The sequence below is a fragment of the Paralichthys olivaceus genome, chromosome 5, assembly GCF_024713975.1.
Source record: "Paralichthys olivaceus isolate ysfri-2021 chromosome 5, ASM2471397v2, whole genome shotgun sequence".
NCBI classification, from domain to species: Eukaryota; Metazoa; Chordata; class Actinopteri; order Pleuronectiformes; family Paralichthyidae; genus Paralichthys; species Paralichthys olivaceus.
Genome location: NC_091097.1, coordinates 537,501 through 557,500, shown reverse-complemented (window position 1 = coordinate 557,500; position 20,000 = coordinate 537,501). Strand labels below are relative to the sequence as shown.

Here is a 20,000-nt window from a genome sequence, read left to right as displayed (position 1 = left end):
AAACCAAACTGATCAGAAACAAACACCAGTGAGATAACAACGACCTGAGGAGACAGAAACCGTGGAGGAGGCAGGGTCTGTGAACTATACTGCATCCAGCCACCAGGGGGCGATCTAGTTGATTTAGCTTCACCTTTGCAGAGCATCAGAACTACAGCATATGAGCGGACTTGTCTTTAGACCACATCTGGATCACGGGGGCCACTCTTAGTGTCGGCTGCTGTGACATTGTGTCGCCTGTCCCTCGGTTTCCACGGACCCTCCCTGAATTATTTCACCGTCATGGGATTTTGCACAGATATAAAATCACATTAGCTTTCAGCTCTGCCGTTTGACCTTCGCTGGTTAAAGCGCAGCTGCAGGAGAGGAGGAGCTCTGCTGCCTGACCGCAGCCCAGTTTAAACCTGTTCACACGGATCCTGCAGGTTCACGTCACTCTGTGAAGAGCTCCTCTCCAAACTCACTTTATGGGACAGTTTTTATTTGACAGACTTTTATCACTTTCTTTTATCCTTCTGCTTCTTTGTTCGGTTTATTGTCAGGTGCCAACCTTGTACTGTCGTCACTCGCTGATAAACCTCAGAACTAACGAACACAGACTGGCAGCGTTGGAATCAAACATATTTTAGCTTCATTTGGGGATAGTGGGAGGAAGTGAAGATACGTCGTCCATCTTTATTTACAGTCAATGATCTTTATCTATTAAAAATATCAGAAACTAGAAGTGAAGAGTAAAACTTTCTCCTGAGCTCCGGTTTCTGAGTGTGAGGCGGTCGACGAAGACGCAGCCGCACAAATTCAGCAGAAACATAAAGAATGTTAAGCTCAGGGTCAGAGAGTGGACGAGAGAGGCCTCCAGATAAATGAGACAGAGACGTCTTCAAAAGAGCAGAGAGTGACAGCTGGAGGAGGACGAGTGTGAGCGAGCGACAGCTGATGAGTCGAGAGGAGCTCAAACCCACAGGAGTCCAGACGCTCTGCAGGGAACAGACAGTGACACGGACCAGGACTCTGTCTGTCTGGAGATAAGTAAACAATCTGAAGAGGAACTCTCGGCCCCTGCTGAGCTCGAGTCACGACGCTGAGCTTCCCTCAACTTCTACCACTTCAATCTGAAAGCTTCAGAAGACCCAGAATGCTTTGTGTTGAGACTCAAAGACACGAGTCAGAGAGAAGCTCAGGAAACAAATTCAAAACATCTTTCAGACATCACCACACGCGTCGGGAACCTCTCCATTCATTTCCAGGTTTAACAAGACGACATCAGCTGTCAGACCAAAATGCCTCTGGAAGCAGCGGAATGCACCAACATCCACCACCAGGGGGCAACAGCGAGTAAACTTGATCTTGCTGAGTCACGTCTCCACGCTCGTTGTCAGAGTAACCTGCTCAGCTGATCTCACATCGGTAGAACGTTCGTCTTTATGAATGTGGTGGAAGCAGAAAACAAGCTGAAGTAACGGCACATCGGAATCTTCAACAATTACAACGTACGATTTAAACAAATGTGAGACGAGAGTGGACCCAAGACGGTTCCCTGAGGAACTCCACAAGAGATCCACGAGAAAAACTCTTTTTCACGTGAAGGTTTTTGCATTAAACTGATGGAACCAGTTGTGAGGTTTAGAGGACGCTGTGCTCGGCGATGGTTGTTTCCAGTCTTTACTGCCACACGGAGCTGATGACGTCCTGACCGACCTGCTCACTGAGCTCAGACACCAGAGAGATGTTAGTTCTGGTGGTTCAGAGAGAAATGTGAGTCACATCTGGTGGAACTGCATCAAACTGTATCAAGAATCTAATGATGCAGAGGAGACAAACTGTTATCTGAACTAGTCCTCGATACTCAGAGATCATGTCCAGGGAATTAAACATGGAGATGAAACCACTTTTCATTTTTCTCAGTGTCCCTCTCAGTGTCTCTGTGTCTCTGAGTCTCTGTGTCTCAGTGTCTCTGAGTCTCTGAGTCTCTGTGTCTCTGTGTCTCTGGGTCTCTGAGTCTCAGTGTCTCTGAGTCTCTGTGTCTCAGTGTCTCTGAGTCTCTGAGTCTCTGTGTCTCTGTGTCTCTGTGTCTCTGGGTCTCTGAGTCTCTGTGTCTCTGGGTCTCTGAGTCTCTGGGTCTCTGTGTCTCAGTGTCTCTGTGTCTCTGAGTCTCTGTGTCTCTGTGTCTCTGTGTCTCTGGGTCTCTGAGTCTCTGTGTCTCTGGGTCTCTGAGTCTCTGGGTCTCTGGGTCTCTGTGTCTCTGAGTCTCTGGGTCTCTGTGTCTCTGTGTCTCTGGGTCTCTGAGTCTCTGGGTCTCTGTGTCTCTGTGTCTCTGGGTCTCTGAGTCTCTGTGTCTCTGGGTCTCTGAGTCTCTGGGTCTCTGGGTCTCTGTGTCTCTGAGTCTCTGGGTCTCTGAGTCTCTGTGTCTCTGGGTCTCTGAGTCTCTGAGTCTCTGTGTCTCTGTGTCTCTGGGTCTCTGAGTCTCTGTGTCTCTGTGTCTCTGGGTCTCTGTGTCTCTGAGTCTCTGGGTCTCTGAGTCTCTGAGTCTCTGTGTCTCTGAGTCTCTGGGTCTCTGAGTCTCTGAGTCTCTGTGTCTCTGAATCTCTGAGTCTCTGTGTCTCTGGGTCTCTGGGTCTCTGTGTCTCTGAGTGTCTGTGTCTCTGGGTCTCTGTGTCTCTGGGTCTCTGAGTCTCTGAGTCTCTGTGTCTCTGAGTCTCTGTGTCTCTGTGTCCCTCTCTGAGTCTCTGTGTCTCTGTGTCACTGGGTCTCTGAGTCTCTGGGTCTCTGAGTCTCTGGGTCTCTGTGTCTCTGAGTCTCTGTGTCTCTGAGTCTCTGGGTCTCTGTGTCTCTGAGTCTCTGGGTCTCTGGGTCTCTGAGTCTCTGAGTCTCTGTGTCTCTGAGTCTCTGTGTCTCTGTGTCCCTCTCTGTGTCTCTGAGTCTCTGTGTCTCTGAGTCTCTGTGTCTCTGTGTCTCTGAGTCTCTGTGTCTCTGTGTCTCTGTGTCTCGGAGTCTCTGAGTCTGAGCTGCAGGTTAGTGTTGGACGTCCTCGTCCTCATCTCTCTGACCCTGAGGGTTACATGTTCATTAGTCTGTCACTTCCATTCTGACCAAACTACAGCTCAGCGTCTCTGTCTCTGACCAAACTACAGCTCAGCGTGTCCACTGAGACGACTGCTGTGTGGTTTATTCCTGTTGGATGATCTGTAGTAAATATATCCAGCTGGGTGTCTTGTATGAAATAATTCAGAGGGGCATCTTGTAATAGGTGAGAAATCAAAGTCTCGTCTCAGTTGATGCTCTGGAGATAAAAGGTTTTTCTCAGTGACTCGTGAAGTCTCTTTCTTCCACCTTTCGAAATGTAACGTCGGATTCAGAGTCAGACTGAAGCTCCTGCTTCGATCATTTGTGTCAGTTTGATTCAAAACCTCAGAGATTAACTGAATAATAAGAATAATACAATTACTTGACTTTACAATGAAAATAATTAACCAGAATTTTAGCAGTGTACGTTCCTGGGACTTGTTGGTTTTGACCTGTGTGTCGTCTGTTTTCATCCACCAGGTTCAACAAAGCTGCGTCCATTACCGACAGCGTGTTGTCCCTGGTGGTGACGTGTCTCATCAGCTGATCGGACACTGGGACATCCAGTTAGACAGTTTAAAGCTGTGGTTAGATTCCTGCTGTGTTTAGACGCCTGCCTTCGCCTCAGCAGTTCAAACGCTGTTTTATCAGAGCTGGAGGAGAGGGAGCAGTTTTATTGTCCATGAAAACCAAACAGGAGCTTTACTTAATGACTCAGCGTCTTTTGTGTGTGTGAACTGAAAGAGAACAACTGTGTGTCTCGCTCTGTATCACTGGGATTAGAGGACGACGCCGTCTTTACTCAAGTGATAAATACGAGGTTTGTTTATGACGCTTGTTTTGCTGGTTTTCTGCTTTGGGCTTTTCCAGATCAATTATAGAAACTGATGGAGACATAATATGTCTAATTAGCAGCCTTGGTCCAAAAAGATCTTTATTTATTTAACATAGCAACTTATTCTAATTTTAATTTAATGCTCACTCTGTTGTTGCTATGAATTATTTATCATCTCTGCTGCTGAATGTGTTAGAATATGATTGTGCACATTGTGCAGCAGTGATTAACCCCTTTAAAGGTTTTTACAGGGAAGTGTATATTATATATATACATATATATAATATATATATATATAATATATATCAGCAGACTATGGATGTGATTAGATTAATTAGATGAATGATTGTTGGATTATGTGATGATGTGAATAATTTATGCTGTTTTTCTTCAGTAGAGATTTAATGTTTACAACCATTGGTCTTCAACCAAATCGTCCATAACCATTCAATCATATCACACAAACTCTGAAGTGTGGTTCTGTCATTGTTGGTTCATCTGATCTTTGTGAGACTAATTCTTTTCACTGCACAAAACTCAGATGATCAAACAGCCACAGACTCAGAGAGCAGCTGAACATCTGAACAACTACAGAGGCTGGCGGAGACCTGGCTCCGATCGGCGGGGATGGAAACGTCACAACCAAGTGAACGTGCTAATTTGTCAAGACAGTGACTGAGCGCCTCATTTGTACGTTTGTTAAATCGAACATGGTGACGGAGAAAGAACAGGACAGGCAAAATCCTTTGGAGGCAATGAGAACGCAGTGTATTCCCTTTTTTAAAGGTTCATTTCGGAGTGAATGTCCGTCAGCAGCTCATCTGTAACATGAACCTGAGGTTGGTCGAAGTGAGGATCGGAGGAGGAATCTAGAGCTGAAGGTTTATTTCACTTTGTAAATGTTGCTGAGCTGAAATCTTACTCAGCTCAGGTTTCATCTACAAAGCTCCTCTCCCACCAAGTGGAGTAGGCGGGAGAGAAATCCAGCCAAGCTGCTGACTCCCTCTGAACGTCATCGACCTTCTTTCTGACCTTTAGCTGCACTTTTATTGTGAAGGACAGTTGGAAGCAGGAGCTGAATACCGACTGAATTTAGAAACAACTTCTCTTCAAAGTGTGGCGATGGATGAGTTGATGCTCGTGAGGTGAAGGTCTCAGCCCGGGACAGAGAAACAGAGGGCGGGTGAGAGATGAAGGATTCAACTGTGACCACAAACATCCAATCAGATACCTGCAGTAATTACAAACACCACCAGGGGGTGCTGGTGCGTTTGAAGCTCTCCTCTGTGTGAGAACGTTTCAGGATGAAATTAAATTGAGCAGCTCATCAGCAGAAAACAGGATTAAAGCGAGACTGAATAGACTCGACTCCCACCGACATCTGCTTTATTTTCAGATGAGTGACGTGATGCGATCATGGCCGACACGCTCAGTCTCTCACCTCCCCCCGAGCACTCAGAGGGTGGAGGTGGGTCAACAGCTCTGTCTCAGACCTGCTCTCCTCCGTCCAGCTTCCAGCTTCTTCTAATCAAATCAGAAAACACTCATTAAAACACTCTGAGCTAAACACATCTGATTTAACTTAAACTGACTCATTTCAATCATCTGACTAATCTACCAAACTAATCAACTCCTCTGGTTTTGACGCAGTGGGAGAACGAGCAGCTCCACAGTCTGGAGGAGAGAGGTCGTCTTCTGCTCTCTCTGCAGTTTTTGCCTCCGCTGAGTTTGGATGATAAAGATGTGGAGGGAGGAGGAGGAGGAGGAGGAGGAGGTGAAGGCCGCCGCAGTGGTGGTCTCTGTGTGGGCGTGAAGCGCTGCGCCCACCTGGCAGCCATGGACGTCAACGGATTCTCCGACCCCTACGTCAAAATGTAAGAACTCAAAAACTAAACGTTACAAACACTCTTCATCTTCTTCTCCAGTGTTTCCGATGCTAAACAAAGAAAATCTGTTCCTTCACGTTTGCATTTTGTGTTAATGGCCCAGCCCTCGTTTGGTTTTTCCTCTTTTTGATTGTTAACTTAGTGGCAGTTCTATTTCCTGGAGTTCACTGAGCCGTGATGCTGCTTCAGTGTTTCCACAATTTACCAAACACATCAGTGACGCTCAACTATTCAAACATTAAGTTCATCCTTCAGGCTGGCAAGTGGAATCATTGACGACACAACTGATAGAAACCAACGGTCATGAAGCTGCTGGTGTGCGTCGCCTCACACAAACACTGGACCTTAATACCGCTGGCGTCCTGCCATCTTATTAACTCTATCTTCATGGTGCAGTTGTCCTCAGAGAAGCACCATCTGTTCCTCGGCTGGAAGGATCATCAGCAGCAGCTCAGCTCTGTCAAAAGGAAACACCAGGGGCCAAAATCCAGGAGTTAAGGCGTTCGATTCCTGCGGTACTCGGAGGAGACGCAGTCTGAATACAAAGCCAGAACAAGAGCGTGACTGACAGCTGAGGGGTCGGACATTCACCAGTTTTACAGATGACGACTCACACTCAGTTTAAAACAGGTCGATATTCTGTTTAAAAACCAGACGTGTCGTCCACAAGTTTCTCTTTTCAATAAGTTGAAGACAGGACGACGTCACCGTGACCTTGATTCAACTGTTTCATCGTCCTGTGATGTGTCGACTTTAATCATCGTCTTAGTTAGCACGCCAAATTCAAGCGTTTGCTAGTTCGCACTAAACACAGAGTTTTCAAGTCAGATGACCGGTAGGATTCATGACACCTGTCTCTGTTTATGACCAACATCTTTCCTTCAGTCACTCCAGAGATGAACATTATAATATTACGATAATCCTCAGACAGTCGATAAGACTCACTCATCTCCTTTCCTTCCGTCACTGTGCGATGATCAGCAGCTGATAACGTTTGATGTTTTGCGTCATTAAGCCGCTGATTAAAGATCAGGTGATTAAAGAGCAACAGTGGAAGCTTGAACGTTAGAAGGTTCATCGCTCTGCACACGTCCGACGTTTTCATCTCCTCAGCAGTTCCCGACTGACTGCAAATGACATCACCACCACGGGATGGCAGCGTTCGTATCGAGATATTTAGTATTGAGTTAATATTTATTTCTGGGGGTCGTCATCTTTTCTCACAGTCTGTGGTTTGGACTGAAAATCGTTTACTGGACATTTGAATACAGATCATGTTCACGTGTTAAAATCATTTTCATTCCTTCATTTGGAATCAAACAGTAACAACGATGCAGCTGAACGAGTTCACTCTGATCTGCTCAGAGTCCATTGAGACAAAATGATCCAGCCGGCAGCTCAGGGCTTTTTAATTTCCTGCACAGCTTCTCTCAGCGCTCGCTCAACATCCACAGTCAGATCACATCGTATCAGGGGCCCAAAATGCAACGGGGCCCAAGCCGTGGTTTCTCTTCCCACCAGCCTGTAACAGTCTGCAGGGGAGTGACGGATGAAGAGGAAGCAGCCGAGGGTATCGGACCAGACTCCAGCTCGCGCTTATTTCTCCGAGTCATCTGTTGTAATAACCGGTCAGAACCAATTACAGCGCAGCTCTGCTCGGTGAAGTGGCTCCAGGGCGGCTGCTGCCGCCGCGGCCGCCATCGCTGAGGATGATGTGTGAAACTCCGCCTTCACCTTCCTGCTCTCAGCTGAGTCACTGAGCTGTGAGAGCTTCACTGTAAAACTGACTCTGATTAATTATTAATTACCACTTCATTAAAGATGATTTACACGACTTCATCAGGCTGCAGAATGGAAACGATACTGCAGAAGAAAACTCTTCATTAAGCGCACTGCGTCATTTCCCCTCACGCCGATTCAGACAGTGTTCTCTAATTAACAAATCTCTAATTAGTCTCATGACACAAAATTAAGCTTTTATTAAAAGAATCAGGATCAACGAGCCTAATCATCTTTGATATGATGACTCAGCTATTACTTCCATTGAGTGTCCACGGGCCAACATATCAAATAATATTGGACTAAATCAAATATATGAAATAGATCAAATATGAAAAACGTACAAATTACAGAAATCGTCACGTTGCTGCTCCGGATGTCTTTGTCATTGTTCATTTAGTTCTTGTTGTTGGTTTTCTACGAGGTGACCACAAGTGTCATTTAAGACAAATGGAAATAAAAGCTCTTATAAGATATAGTTATTATAATTATTCATCATTTGTCAGCAGTCGTCCTCCGCTCACTGGACATGAAACTAAACTAACGGACTTTTTCCTCCTGATCCCGTCAGATACCTGAAACCCGACATACAGAAGAAATCCAAGCACAAAACAACAGTGATGAGAAAAACCCTCAACCCTGAATTCAACGAGGTAAGACCCCCACTGCCTATGTCCCCTGGTCCCAGACCACTGCCAATGTCCCCAGGTCCCAGACCACTGCCAATGTCCCCAGGTCCCAGACCACTGCCCCCTGGTCCCAGACCACTGCCAATGTCCCCAGGTCCCAGACCACTGCCAATGTCCCCAGGTCCCAGACCATTGCCCCCAGGTCCCAGACCACTGCCAATGTCCCCAGGTCCCAGACCACTGCCAATGTCCCCAGGTCCCAGACCATTGCCCCCAGGTCCCAGACCACTGCCAATGTCCCCAGGTCCCAGACCAATGCCCCCAGGTCCCAGACCACTGCCTATGTCCCCAGGTCCCAGACCACTGCCAATGTCCCCAGGTCCCAGACCATTGCCCCCAGGTCCCAGACCACTGCCAATGTCCCCAGGTCCCAGACCACTGCCAATGTCCCCAGGTCCCAGACCACTGCCCCCTGGTCCCAGACCACTGCCAATGTCCCCAGGTCCCAGACCACTGCCAATGTCCCCAGGTCCCAGACCATTGCCCCCAGGTCCCAGACCACTGCCAATGTCCCCAGGTCCCAGACCAATGCCCCCAGGTCCCAGACCACTGCCTATGTCCCCAGCTCCCAGACCACTGCCAATGTCCCCAGGTCCCAGACCATTGCCCCCAGGTCCCAGACCACTGCCAATGTCCCCAGGTCCCAGACCACTGCCAATGTCCCCAGGTCCCAGACCACTGCCCCCTGGTCCCAGACCACTGCCAATGTCCCCAGGTCCCAGACCACTGCCAATGTCCCCAGGTCCCAGACCATTGCCCCCAGGTCCCAGACCACTGCCAATGTCCCCAGGTCCCAGACCACTGCCAATGTCCCCAGGTCCCAGACCATTGCCCCCAGGTCCCAGACCACTGCCAATGTCCCCAGGTCCCAGACCAATGCCCCCAGGTCCCAGACCACTGCCCCCAGGTCCCAGACCAATGTCCCCAGGTCCCAGACCACTGCCTCCTGGTCACAGGTCCAACCCGACCTGAGCTCCCCTTCAGCTCCACCCACACAGACGATCTGAATGAACCTGTAGTCTGAGTTTTTAGTTTTATGTAAATCAGACAGTATCTCTGCAACGCTTCATGTTGTTTTTTCTAAACAAGTCGTCTTCTGAACGTCATAAATAATTTAAAAAGTCTTCAGATAGAAAAGTTAGAGGAGAATAAAAAGCTGGTGCTGAGATAAAAAAGTTGAAAACGTGTCAGTTCATCTGTCGGTCAGAAAAATATTCAACCTCAATGAATATTGATGCAAAAGAAAAAAAAGTATTTACTCCACGTGTTTGTACTTCCATGTGAGCACAATACAATGAGATACACTTTTACTGTAAATAAAGACAGAAGCATAGTTCGCCTCCTCCGTGTTAGTGGATGAGTCAAGAGAGTGTAAATGGATGATGGACAATGAGTCTTGTCTTCCACTCACAGACTAAAAAATTAGGAAAACTCACGTACACAAAACATCTTCGTCAATTTGACGACACGTTTTCAGGAGACTCACAAAAGTGTTGAACCTGCTGTCACGTTGCTCCTCGTCAGTGGAACGAGACAAAACATTAAACTACAGCAGGTTCTTCACTGGAAACCCTGCTGTGTGACCTGTTGTGTGTCCTGTTGTGTGTCCTGCTGTGTGTCCTGCTGTGTGTCTCTGCTGTGTGTCCTGCTGTGTGTCTCTGCTGTGTGTCCTGCTGTGTGTCCTGTTGTGTGTCCTGCTGTGTGTCTTCTGCTGTGTGTCCTGCTGTGTGTCCTGCTGTGTGTCCTGTTGTGTGTCCTGCTGTGTGTCCTGCTGTGTGTCCTGCTGTGTGTCCTGTTGTGTGTCCTGCTGTGTGTCCTGCTGTGTGTCCTCTACTGTGTGTCCTGCTGTGTGTCCTGCTGTGTGTCCTGTTGTGTGTCCTGTTGTGTGTCCTGCTGTGTGTCCTGTTGTGTGTCCTGCTGTGTGTCCTGCTGTGTGTCCTGTTGTGTGTCCTGCTGTGTGTACTGCTGTGTGTCTCTGCTGTGTGTCCTGTTGTGTGTCCTGTTGTGTGTCTCTGCTGTGTGTCCACAGAGCTCTGCCTCCACAATAACGTGACGAGTTACGTGAAGTTAATTTAGTTTCGTCTCAGAGCAGAGGAGGGACGTTCGTTACCTTGGCTCAGTTCGGTCTTCGGGCAGCAGGTGTCCGGATGTGTCGTGTATCTGAGCACTGCTGTTAGCTGTTAGCTGTTAGCTTCACCACGGCTGCATTAGCTATGCAGCAGCTAAGAGTTCATTCATGTTGCTAATGAACGCTAACAAATCACAACCCTGTCAGCTAACGAGCTAATGAACACGTGGAGCTAATCCAAACATCTGGTGACAGGAAGAAGATCGAACTCCTCAACTCCTCATTGGTTCAAACCTTACACAGACTTCCTGTTTCTGCCTCATACTACTTCCTGTTACTGCAATGAACCCTTCACAATAAAACCATAGCTGCACACCTGGGTTTAGCCAGTTCGTTGTTCATGCACTAACTTTTTAACCTCATTCATAAAACTAAATAAATAATAATACAAAAGCAGCATGATGAATCAATCTGCGACCACAGATCACTTCAAGCTTTTACTAGAAACACTTTGAATCAAACCATTGGATCAGATTCTACTCTGTTGTCATTCAGTGGAAATGCAGTGAATAATGCAGTTCTTATTGTATCGGTGATAATGCTAAGAAATATAATGACAATACAAATACAGCTAATTTCAAAATACAGCAATAATCAAACATTCGTTGGGGATAATTGTCACAGTGGTACGGTGGAACAGTGGAGTTCAGCTGTGAGACACATTCAGTGTTGGTTTGATGACAAGAAGAAAAAGGTTTTGTCTGGAGTCGTCCCCTCATCTGTGTCGGTGTGTTCACTGCAGGAGTTCTTCTATGAGATCTCTCTGGCGGAGCTGAGCAACAAGACGCTGGAGGTGACGGTGTGGGACTACGACCTGGGACGCTCCAACGACTTCATCGGTGAGCGGGGGGGTGACACGACGGGGCTCACACACACAAAACAAGGAATTCTCTTATTCTGTGGAATGAAACTTGATCAGTTGAGCGTAAAAGAATCAGACTGATTTACAGAAAAGCATTTTTCAAACCAGAAAACTTGTTGGTGGGGACAGATCCAATAACCCCCCAGTGAACACAACAGCATGAAGACAGGTGACGGTCTTTAACGCAGCGACACTCTTGATAAATCTGTCTCATGTCTGATCTGCTCTCACTTGCTCAGCTCAGACTCACAGAAGAGTCCTCATCATTTTATTTATGACATTAACAGAGAAGCTGACAGACTCAGGACTCGTTCACACCTGGTTTGTTTCAGAGCTTCAGTCTGAAGCTGAACTTCAGGTGTGAACGGTTCCTCAGACCAGAAGAGATTAGATTAGATTAGATTAGATTCAACTTTATTGTCATTGTACAGAGTACAGGTACTGAGACAACGAAATGCAGTTTAGCATCTAACCAGAAGTGCAAAATAGCAATAAAAGTGCAGAGTATGTGCATATGTAAAGTGGAATAATTGAATAATTAAGATATATACAGTAAGAGTTGGGTATGAAAAAAAGAACAGAATTGGGACTAGCAGCAATTGAGGTAGGAAGTGTAGATAGATGTGAAATATATAAATGTGAAATATATAAAGTGCAGGTGTAAGTATTAGTGGTGGTAATAAGTAAAAAGAAGTGAATGAGGTATAGTAATATAATGATTAGTAAGTGGTGTAAGTACGGTTAGTACAGTAAAACAGCAAAATAGTATTCTAAGTACAGGTATTACAGTTAAGAGTTGGGTAAACAGTAAAGTGTGATAAAAAAGACGTTCTTATGCAAATGTTCAGTGGTTGTCACTTGTGTGGCAGTCAAGCCAGGGTGAGGGTGGGGGTGGGGGTGGGGGGGGGTACAGTGCAAATGATTAGTGGCTGGAGAGGTGTGCGGCAGTCAAGCCAGGGGGGAAGTGGGAGGTATAGTCTCAGGGGTGGGGGGGGGCTATCTCCATGGACTAGAGTTCAGTAGGGTGACAGCCACAAGGATGAAGCTGTTCTTGAGCCTGCTCGTACGGGAACGGAGGACCCTGTAGCGCCTCCCAGAGGGGAGGAGAGCAAACAGTCTGTGGCTGGGGTGTGAGCTGTCCTTGGTGAGTTCTGGGTCTGGATCAAACTGAACCTGGTTCTGTTGGTTCACACTGGAAACACTTTGTTTAGAGAGTTTGAACTTTTGGACCAATCACAGGAAGTTTGATAACAACAGGAATCGTTGGATTCATTGAGAATAATATCAGTATCAACATCATCTGTAGAGTTTCCACACTGACGCTCTGTCATCTCGACTCGTGGTCTTCAGGTGGCGTTTGTCTGAGCTGTCACTCGCAGGGCGACGCCCTCCGTCACTGGACGGACTGCCTGAAGAACAAGGGCCGCAGGGTGGAGAGGTGGCACATCCTGACCAATGAGCTGCCACGAACCCTCAGCCACGACTAGCCCTCTGCACCCCCCTCCAGGCCTGCAGTCCGTTTCAGGGTCACATGGTTCCTCTGGTTCCTTTACGGGACAGACACCAGTGTCTTCGCCACAGGAACCAGCCAGAGCAGCATGGTGCTGGTGTGCCTTCCATATTCAACAGTGAGTCGTCCACGAGAAGAAGAAGAAGCTTCACACACACACACACACACACACACACACACACACACACACACACACACACACACTTGACTTATGAGGGGTGGAACTCACAGAACAGAAACTGAAATCACTTCTAGCTTAAATTAAATTGCATGATCTTCTTCTCATCGAGTATCTTCGTTTCCAGTCAAAGAGTCTGAATCCAAAAAGAAGTAATCAACATATTGGTGGGGACATGACAGCGCCCCCTGTCTGTACATATTCTGGTCAGAGTGATTCTCTGTCTTTGTTCTCTGGTGTTTTAATGAAACACTGGAGGCTCAAAGCTGAGCATCAAAAACTAAACTGTGGTGAATCTTTGAATAATCCTGATGTTGGTTAAATGAAACTTCTGGATGTATTTCCTGACTCTTTGAAGACTCGTCTGGATCAATGTGTTGTTTTGAAGATTAAAGTGATCATCGATCAGAAACATGAGAAAGAAATGAAATCATTTCATTTCAAGTGTATGTGCATGAAGCAGCCACGTCAGCGTTCCCTGTGCTGAGCCTCCCACACACACGGCTTTATTGGCATGACCATGAGCACGTGTAGTTTTGTCGAAGCATGTTGTGCAAAGTTTACATGTTAGTATAATAATTACGAAGGCAGGACAAACTACGTTCTCTTCTTGGACTTGAACTGTAAGCATGGACACGTCTTGTGTTGCACTTTGACTCTCTGAAGAACCTTAACACCGCTAACGTCTAACATCTGGAGCTCTGGACACGTGAAGCTGCAGATTTCCTCAGAAAATGAACTCTTACTCCCGGAGGAGACAGCTGTCCCTGAAATCACTTCACACACATATCAGTCCTGTCAACAAGCCTGCTTTTTAAAATCTAGATCCATGAATCATTCCCAAAGAAATCAGTGAAAGCCTCGAATACCGTGTGCAGTGTTGGACTTCGGTAGTTTGTGTGTAACCATGGTAACAAAGGAAACATTAACTCCTGAGTGGAGCTAAGAATCAAGTTGGTTTCAATTAGTTCGTTGTTTTCCAAATTCAGGACGTCTCCGTCCAGAGCAAACGTCTCAACAGAACTGACTTTACTGATGCAATGCAATTGGTCAAACTGACAGTGAGCGCCCTCTGTTGGATCCCGAGGTGAAGCACTTCAGACGACCTGAAACAGGTCATCACAGTTAATTATCTCCAGCAGTGAAAACACAATTTACCTTTGACCATGACACGAGTACGGAAAACACACTCTGACTGAAGACACTTCAAACAGTGGGGGGGGGGGAGAAGAGGAGGAGGAGGAGAAGAAGAGGAGGAGGAGAGGAGGAGAAGTGTGGAACAACAGATCTTATGACGTTCAGACGGCAGCAGACTCAGACATGGTCTCTGGAGCAGAATCCATTTTCTCTCTGTGCCACCCTTCATATGTTCAGTTACACGTTGATCAGGTTCAAGTGTTCGATACCTCACGTGTTCCAGGGTGTTAAACCACAGACTATACATAAAGATGGCCGACATGACGGCCCCCAAAAGTAAAGCCAAAATGTGTTGATCCCCCCTAGTGGCTGGCCACAGTATTGGTCATAAACCCCGCCTCCTCCATGTTAACTGTCAGCAGCTTCCATTAAAAACACCCTCATGTTTTAAACACACATGACGACTGTTGCTAGCGGATTGAAAGAGTTTGGGCTAACGTTATCTTAAACATCATTTTTAAAGCCACAAGCTAACATGTTGAAGTTAACTGCTGGAGGTAAGAAGCTAATGAAGCTAACATTAGATAAACCCACGGTTTAAGAAATCCCGATAATTTGTTTGATTTTATGCTTCGAGGAATCGGAACTGTCGGCAGCTTCCATTTTAAAACCGTCTCGTGTTTTTTCATAACGCACACACAACATTTCTATTGCACTCAATGAGACTGTGAAAGAATAAACTGCATCCTACTGTTGCCATGACTACTGATGATGATTATATATCAATATTAGTGGTTCTTCCTTGTTGTCGCATGATGCAATATGTTGATATACCGCTTTATATCTCTATACGCCTGTTTTCTAATTCCAAGTGTTGACGTCAGACATGACGACGATGATCCCGCTCAAGTTAAGGTGTTACATCATTTCTCTTTTATGCACGACTGAATGTATGAATGTGACTTTCTATACGATATCGTGTTGTTTACACTGATCTCGTGCTTTACAGTTGTTCTTATATTTCTATCAGGTGTTTTACGTACGATGCAACAGTAAATCTGGATTCAACACAAACACAAACTGAGTTTGGTCATTCTTTTCAGTGGGTTAATACTGCCCCCCATAGATAGCAAAGAGAACTACAACAAGAAACACCTTTAACCTATAAATGATTTAATGGTTAAATGACCTTCTTACTTCATTAACTTGTATATTTACTAAGATCAAATCATTAAAATATAAATATAAACCAGATTCAACATAAAGATTTTCTTTTCAATGTGAAAGAATTCAGATTTCAAACCCCAAAAGTTCTACATGAATAGAAAATACTGACAATGAGACGATGGACACGTTCACTCACACACACATTATAACATACACACACACATTATAACACACACACACATTATAACATACACACACACACACATTATAACATACACACACACACACACATTATAACACACACACACACACACATTATAACACACACACACATTATAACATACACACATTATAACACACACACACACACACACACATTATACGCACACACACATACATTATAACACACACACACATACATTATAACACACACACACATACATTATAACATACACACACACATTATAACATACACAAACACACATTATAACACACACACACATACATTATAACACACACACACATACATTATAACACACACACACATACATTATAACACACACACACATACATTATAACATACACACACACATTATAACATACACACACACACATTATAACACACACACACATACATTATAACACACACACACATACATTATAACATACACACACACATTATAACACACACACACATACATTATAACACACACACACATACATTATAACATACACACACACATTATAACATACACACACACACACACATTATAACACACACACACACATCTCATTCTGTCTGTATTGAGTCATTTTATTAGGGACACCGCTGACCTCTAGTGGTCACTCTGCTGTATCCTGGTTCATGTGAAGCGTGTGGAAACATTCAGTGGGTGAATAAGTTAAAGTTTCTAAAGTTTTCCTCTTTTAACTTTAGAATTGTTTGGGGGGAAACATCTTCAGTCAAAATGAATGAAAACATCTATAATTCAGAGCTGAGGGCGGAGCGATGATATTCCAAGAAGATCTCAGTTCACAGTGACGTCTCTTCAGAGTGGTGATAATATCGTGATTCTGAAATCAATTGTGATTTTAAACATTTGTCCGACTGCAGCTGAAAACTGAATTTTCTCTTTAATCCAAATGAAGAAACAGCAGCGTCGTCAGTGAATCGACCTCTCCAGGGTTTATTTCACAGAACAGAATAAATACAAAATAAATTAACACAAAGGCATGAACAACACCAGACAGTAAAACTGCGTAGCTGCCGAGAAGCACAACTCCTCCAGACGCAAAACAAAGACTCCTGGTCACTCATTGGCTGCCTGATCTGTGCACCCCCGTCCTTCCAACGAATCAGACGAGTCTCCAACAGACTCTGGTTCAGGACGGAGGCAGAAAACCAACCAGTGAAGACTGATGTGTTTGTGTGTCTATTTACAGACCACAGGAAACATCACATGTGCACAGAGGGTTTTGTTTTTCAGCGGCGTGCTTTCTACCCCCCCGCTGCATCACTCTCTCCTGACCAATCAGGCGTTGGCCACGAAGCACATGTCCTTCTTTAAGTGAATCTGCAGGCCGCTGGCGGTGGTGAAGGTTTTGGAGCACTGGACGCAGCGGTACGGTTTCTCTCCTGAATGTGTGCGCTTGTGTTTCTTCATGGTGTCTCCGTCGCTGAAGGTGCGGCAGCAGTACGGGCAGCTGTACGGCCGCTCGCCCGTGTGGATCCTCAGGTGTCGCCGCAGGTTTCCTCGCTGGCTGAAGCTCTTGGAGCAAAAGGTGCAGCAGTGCGGCCTCTCGCCCGTGTGCGTGCGCAGGTGGCGCCGCAGGTCCGCCGACTGTGCGAAGGACTTGCAGCACCAGTCGCAGGCGTAGGTCTTTTGTTTCTGCTCCAGGTGGAGGCGGAGACTGCTTGCCTGGCCAAACGCCTCGCCACAGCGGGGGCAGCGATGAATGAGCTCGGTGGTGTAACCAGCTACCGCACACTCATCGGCTGGAGCCGTTAACCTCTCCTGAGACGGCTTCTTGTTCCGATGAGCTTCATGTCGACCTGCACGCACCGCCGCCCGGTCTGTGACCTCGTCCTGTGCGATGTGAGTGTGTGTCACCGCTGTCACAGACTCTGTGTGACCTTCATCTTCACTCACTTTGAACTCCTCAGGTTCTGTTTTGATCACAGCAGGAACTCGTGGCTCTTCTCCGTATGCTGGAATCTCAGCGTGGTGTTTGGCGGCCGAGGCAGAGGGAGGATTGAAGGTGGAGCGACGAGGACGAGGTGACGCCTTGCTGCTCACCTCCTGCTGAGGATCGGGCTTCAGCTCTGGCTCCCAGGCTCCAGCGAGGTCCTCGTTCCTGGGGAGGAGAATCTTCCCGGGGGGCGTCCCATCCTGGACGGACAGCAGCTGCACAGACACGATGTGCTCGTGAGGCTGCTTGGCTGAGGGAGGAGCTGGCGCTCTGGGCTGGTTCAGGGTGGAGTCTGGCTCCTCTGAGCGCGGCCTCAGATCTGGATCCGTGAGCTGCTGCTCAGGAGCCTCCAAACCAAGACTGGACCTGGACCCTGGAACCACAGAGAAACAAACTGAGAGTGAAGACAACAATTAAAAACATATTATTAAGTCCGAACTGTTTCTCAACCTTTGACCATCCAGATAAAATCACAGCATCTGAACGAATTGTTCCTGAGACATGTTGAAGTTCGAGCAGCTGTGAAGGAAACATTTATTAAATGTTTTATCAAACACAGAATGGAAATATTCTTGTTACTGTGAAGTGAGACACGAACAGAAGATCCTTCAGAATCTGGACCCAGCTGAACTGTCACAGCTCCCTTTCAGAATAAACGTCACACCAGACCCCATACAAAAATCTGTCAATTTAACGATGAGTTGGTTTATAAGAAGCACATAAATAATAATTATGGAGTACCTTTATGATTTTCTGAGTAAAAAGACTTTAAAGTTAAATCCGGTGTTAAGATACAAAACAACACGTGTGTTTGTCAGAAGCTACATGACGTCTCAGCTGGAAAGTGTTTGCCTGTCGGCCTTACTCAGCCACTCGGTGTCGGTCTCCAGCAGCAGGATGTCCCGCAGCTGCCGCCGCAGACTGTCGTTCTCTCGCCGGGTCCTGGCCGCTTCCTCCCGGTACTCGGTCACCGCGTCCTCCACCACGTCCAGCACATCCCGGAGCAGCGCGCCGAGCCGCTGCGACAGGAAGGAGCTGAGCTGCGGCAGTTTGCTCATCGTGATCCGCTGCGGCACCGGAAACACTAGCGACAACAACAAACCCCACCGGAAACACTACCGGAAACACGAGCGACAACAACAAACCGACCGGAAACACTAGCGGACACACTAACGACAACAACAAACCGACCGGAAACACTACCGGAAACACGAGCGACAACAACAAACCGACCGGAAACACTAGCGACAACAACAAACCGACCGGAAACACTAGCGACAACAACAAACCGACCGGAAACACTACCGGACACACTAACGACAACAACAAACCGACCGGAAACACTAGCGACAACAACAAACCGACCGGAAACACTACCGGACACACTAACGACAACAACAAACCCCACCGGAAATACTACCGGAAACACTAGCGACAACAACAAACCAGACACAAACTGTGAATAAAGATGGATGACATGACGGCTCCCTTTGATCGCCCCCTAGTGGCTGGCCTGAGTAAAGGTCATAAACCCCGCCTCCTCCATGTTAGCAGATGAAACCAAACTAAAAGCTCTTTCGTTTCCTTATTATACGATCATCACTTACGTCGACAGTACTGACAGACGGACGGACATAAACACTAGAGCATAGGAATAATAAAAGAAGAGAATAAGTTCAGTGAGATGAAGACTGTCACTGTAAAGACGTTGGTGCTCATGGAGACATTCACAAGACAAATATTACAATGACTGAAGGACACGTAAGACAAGTACCTGAGGCAGAGTACTGAAGCAAAATATAAATACAGATTTAAAGATAATAACTGAAGCTATATAACGTTGTGCATTGGACTAACATAGTAAACACGATGGTGCAGCAGCTGTAAGTGTATTTACAAAAAAGTGAAAACATTGAAGATACAAGACTAGAGATATAAGAAATATCACATTAAATAAAAATCAACATAGAGATAAACATCAAGACACACACAGGAAGTAAGAGGGAGAATATTTCATGTTTTTACATTTCTGTGGTTCTGTCATGTGGTCACCTGTTGGTGGCGTCATGTGCATGTGTCAGCATCGTGTTGGTCAAATATGACTTCTATCAAGTTCCATGTTGTTCGATGCAAAATATCAACAACAACAACAATAATATTAATAATTGGTTTGTGAATCTGTGTCTCTGCTGCAGTTGGTGAGTTTGACCAACTCTCAGGTCAATTATCTAAACATTATATCTTCAGATCTCTCTAAATCAAATCTTTTATTTTGTGTTTACCACAGTTATTACATGATGCATTTCAAACACTGTTGTAATTAATATAACAACACTGACATATAGATGTCATTTAAATATGATAATGACTTTTTAAGCTGCATTGTTGGATTTTACTTTGTCAGCACAAACCTCAGGTTCAGTAAGTTTCCAATATTCAACCAACACCACACAGGACATGGGCACATTTTCCTTCAAAATAAGAGCATCACTGTAACACAACATGTTGCAATCCTCTAACGACAGAAACCGGCAGCGCTCCCACTAGACCTTTATTTTGAATTGTTCTGACAGAAA

The 20,000-nt window shown here is 46.0% G+C and overlaps 2 protein-coding genes across 4 annotated transcripts in view; one reads left to right on the top strand and one right to left on the bottom strand.

Moving 5' to 3' along the window:
• Nucleotides 1–15,147, top strand: part of doc2a (double C2-like domains, alpha) — a 27,513-nt gene extending 12,366 nt beyond the window's left edge. Inside the window, exons 8-11 of the mRNA XM_069525517.1 lie at nt 5,549–5,772; nt 8,135–8,216; nt 11,123–11,219; nt 12,593–15,147. Of these exons, the coding sequence (XP_069381618.1) occupies nt 5,549–5,772; nt 8,135–8,216; nt 11,123–11,219; nt 12,593–12,729 (540 nt within the window). The 3' untranslated portion in view covers nt 12,730–15,147. The remainder of the gene's footprint in view (nt 1–5,548; nt 5,773–8,134; nt 8,217–11,122; nt 11,220–12,592) is intronic.
• Nucleotides 15,148–16,397: 1,250 nt separating this feature from the next.
• On the bottom strand, nt 16,398–18,815 carry LOC109646669 (uncharacterized). 3 transcript variants are annotated; one of them, XM_069525519.1, is made up of 4 exons: nt 18,684–18,815; nt 18,290–18,623; nt 17,875–17,943; nt 16,398–17,797 (listed from the first exon to the last, which is right to left on the bottom strand). In XM_069525519.1, exons 2-4 carry the CDS (start codon nt 18,480–18,482, stop codon nt 16,767–16,769), a joined length of 1,293 nt encoding a protein of 430 aa, XP_069381620.1. In that variant the 5' UTR covers nt 18,483–18,623; nt 18,684–18,815; the 3' UTR covers nt 16,398–16,766. The 3 variants fall into 3 exon arrangements, with proteins under 3 accessions (XP_069381620.1, XP_069381619.1, XP_019967991.2); XM_069525518.1 differs by having other exon boundaries at nt 18,654–18,779; XM_020112432.2 differs by lacking the exons at nt 17,875–17,943; nt 18,684–18,815 and having other exon boundaries at nt 18,290–18,482.
• Nucleotides 18,816–20,000: the final 1,185 nt, after the last annotated feature.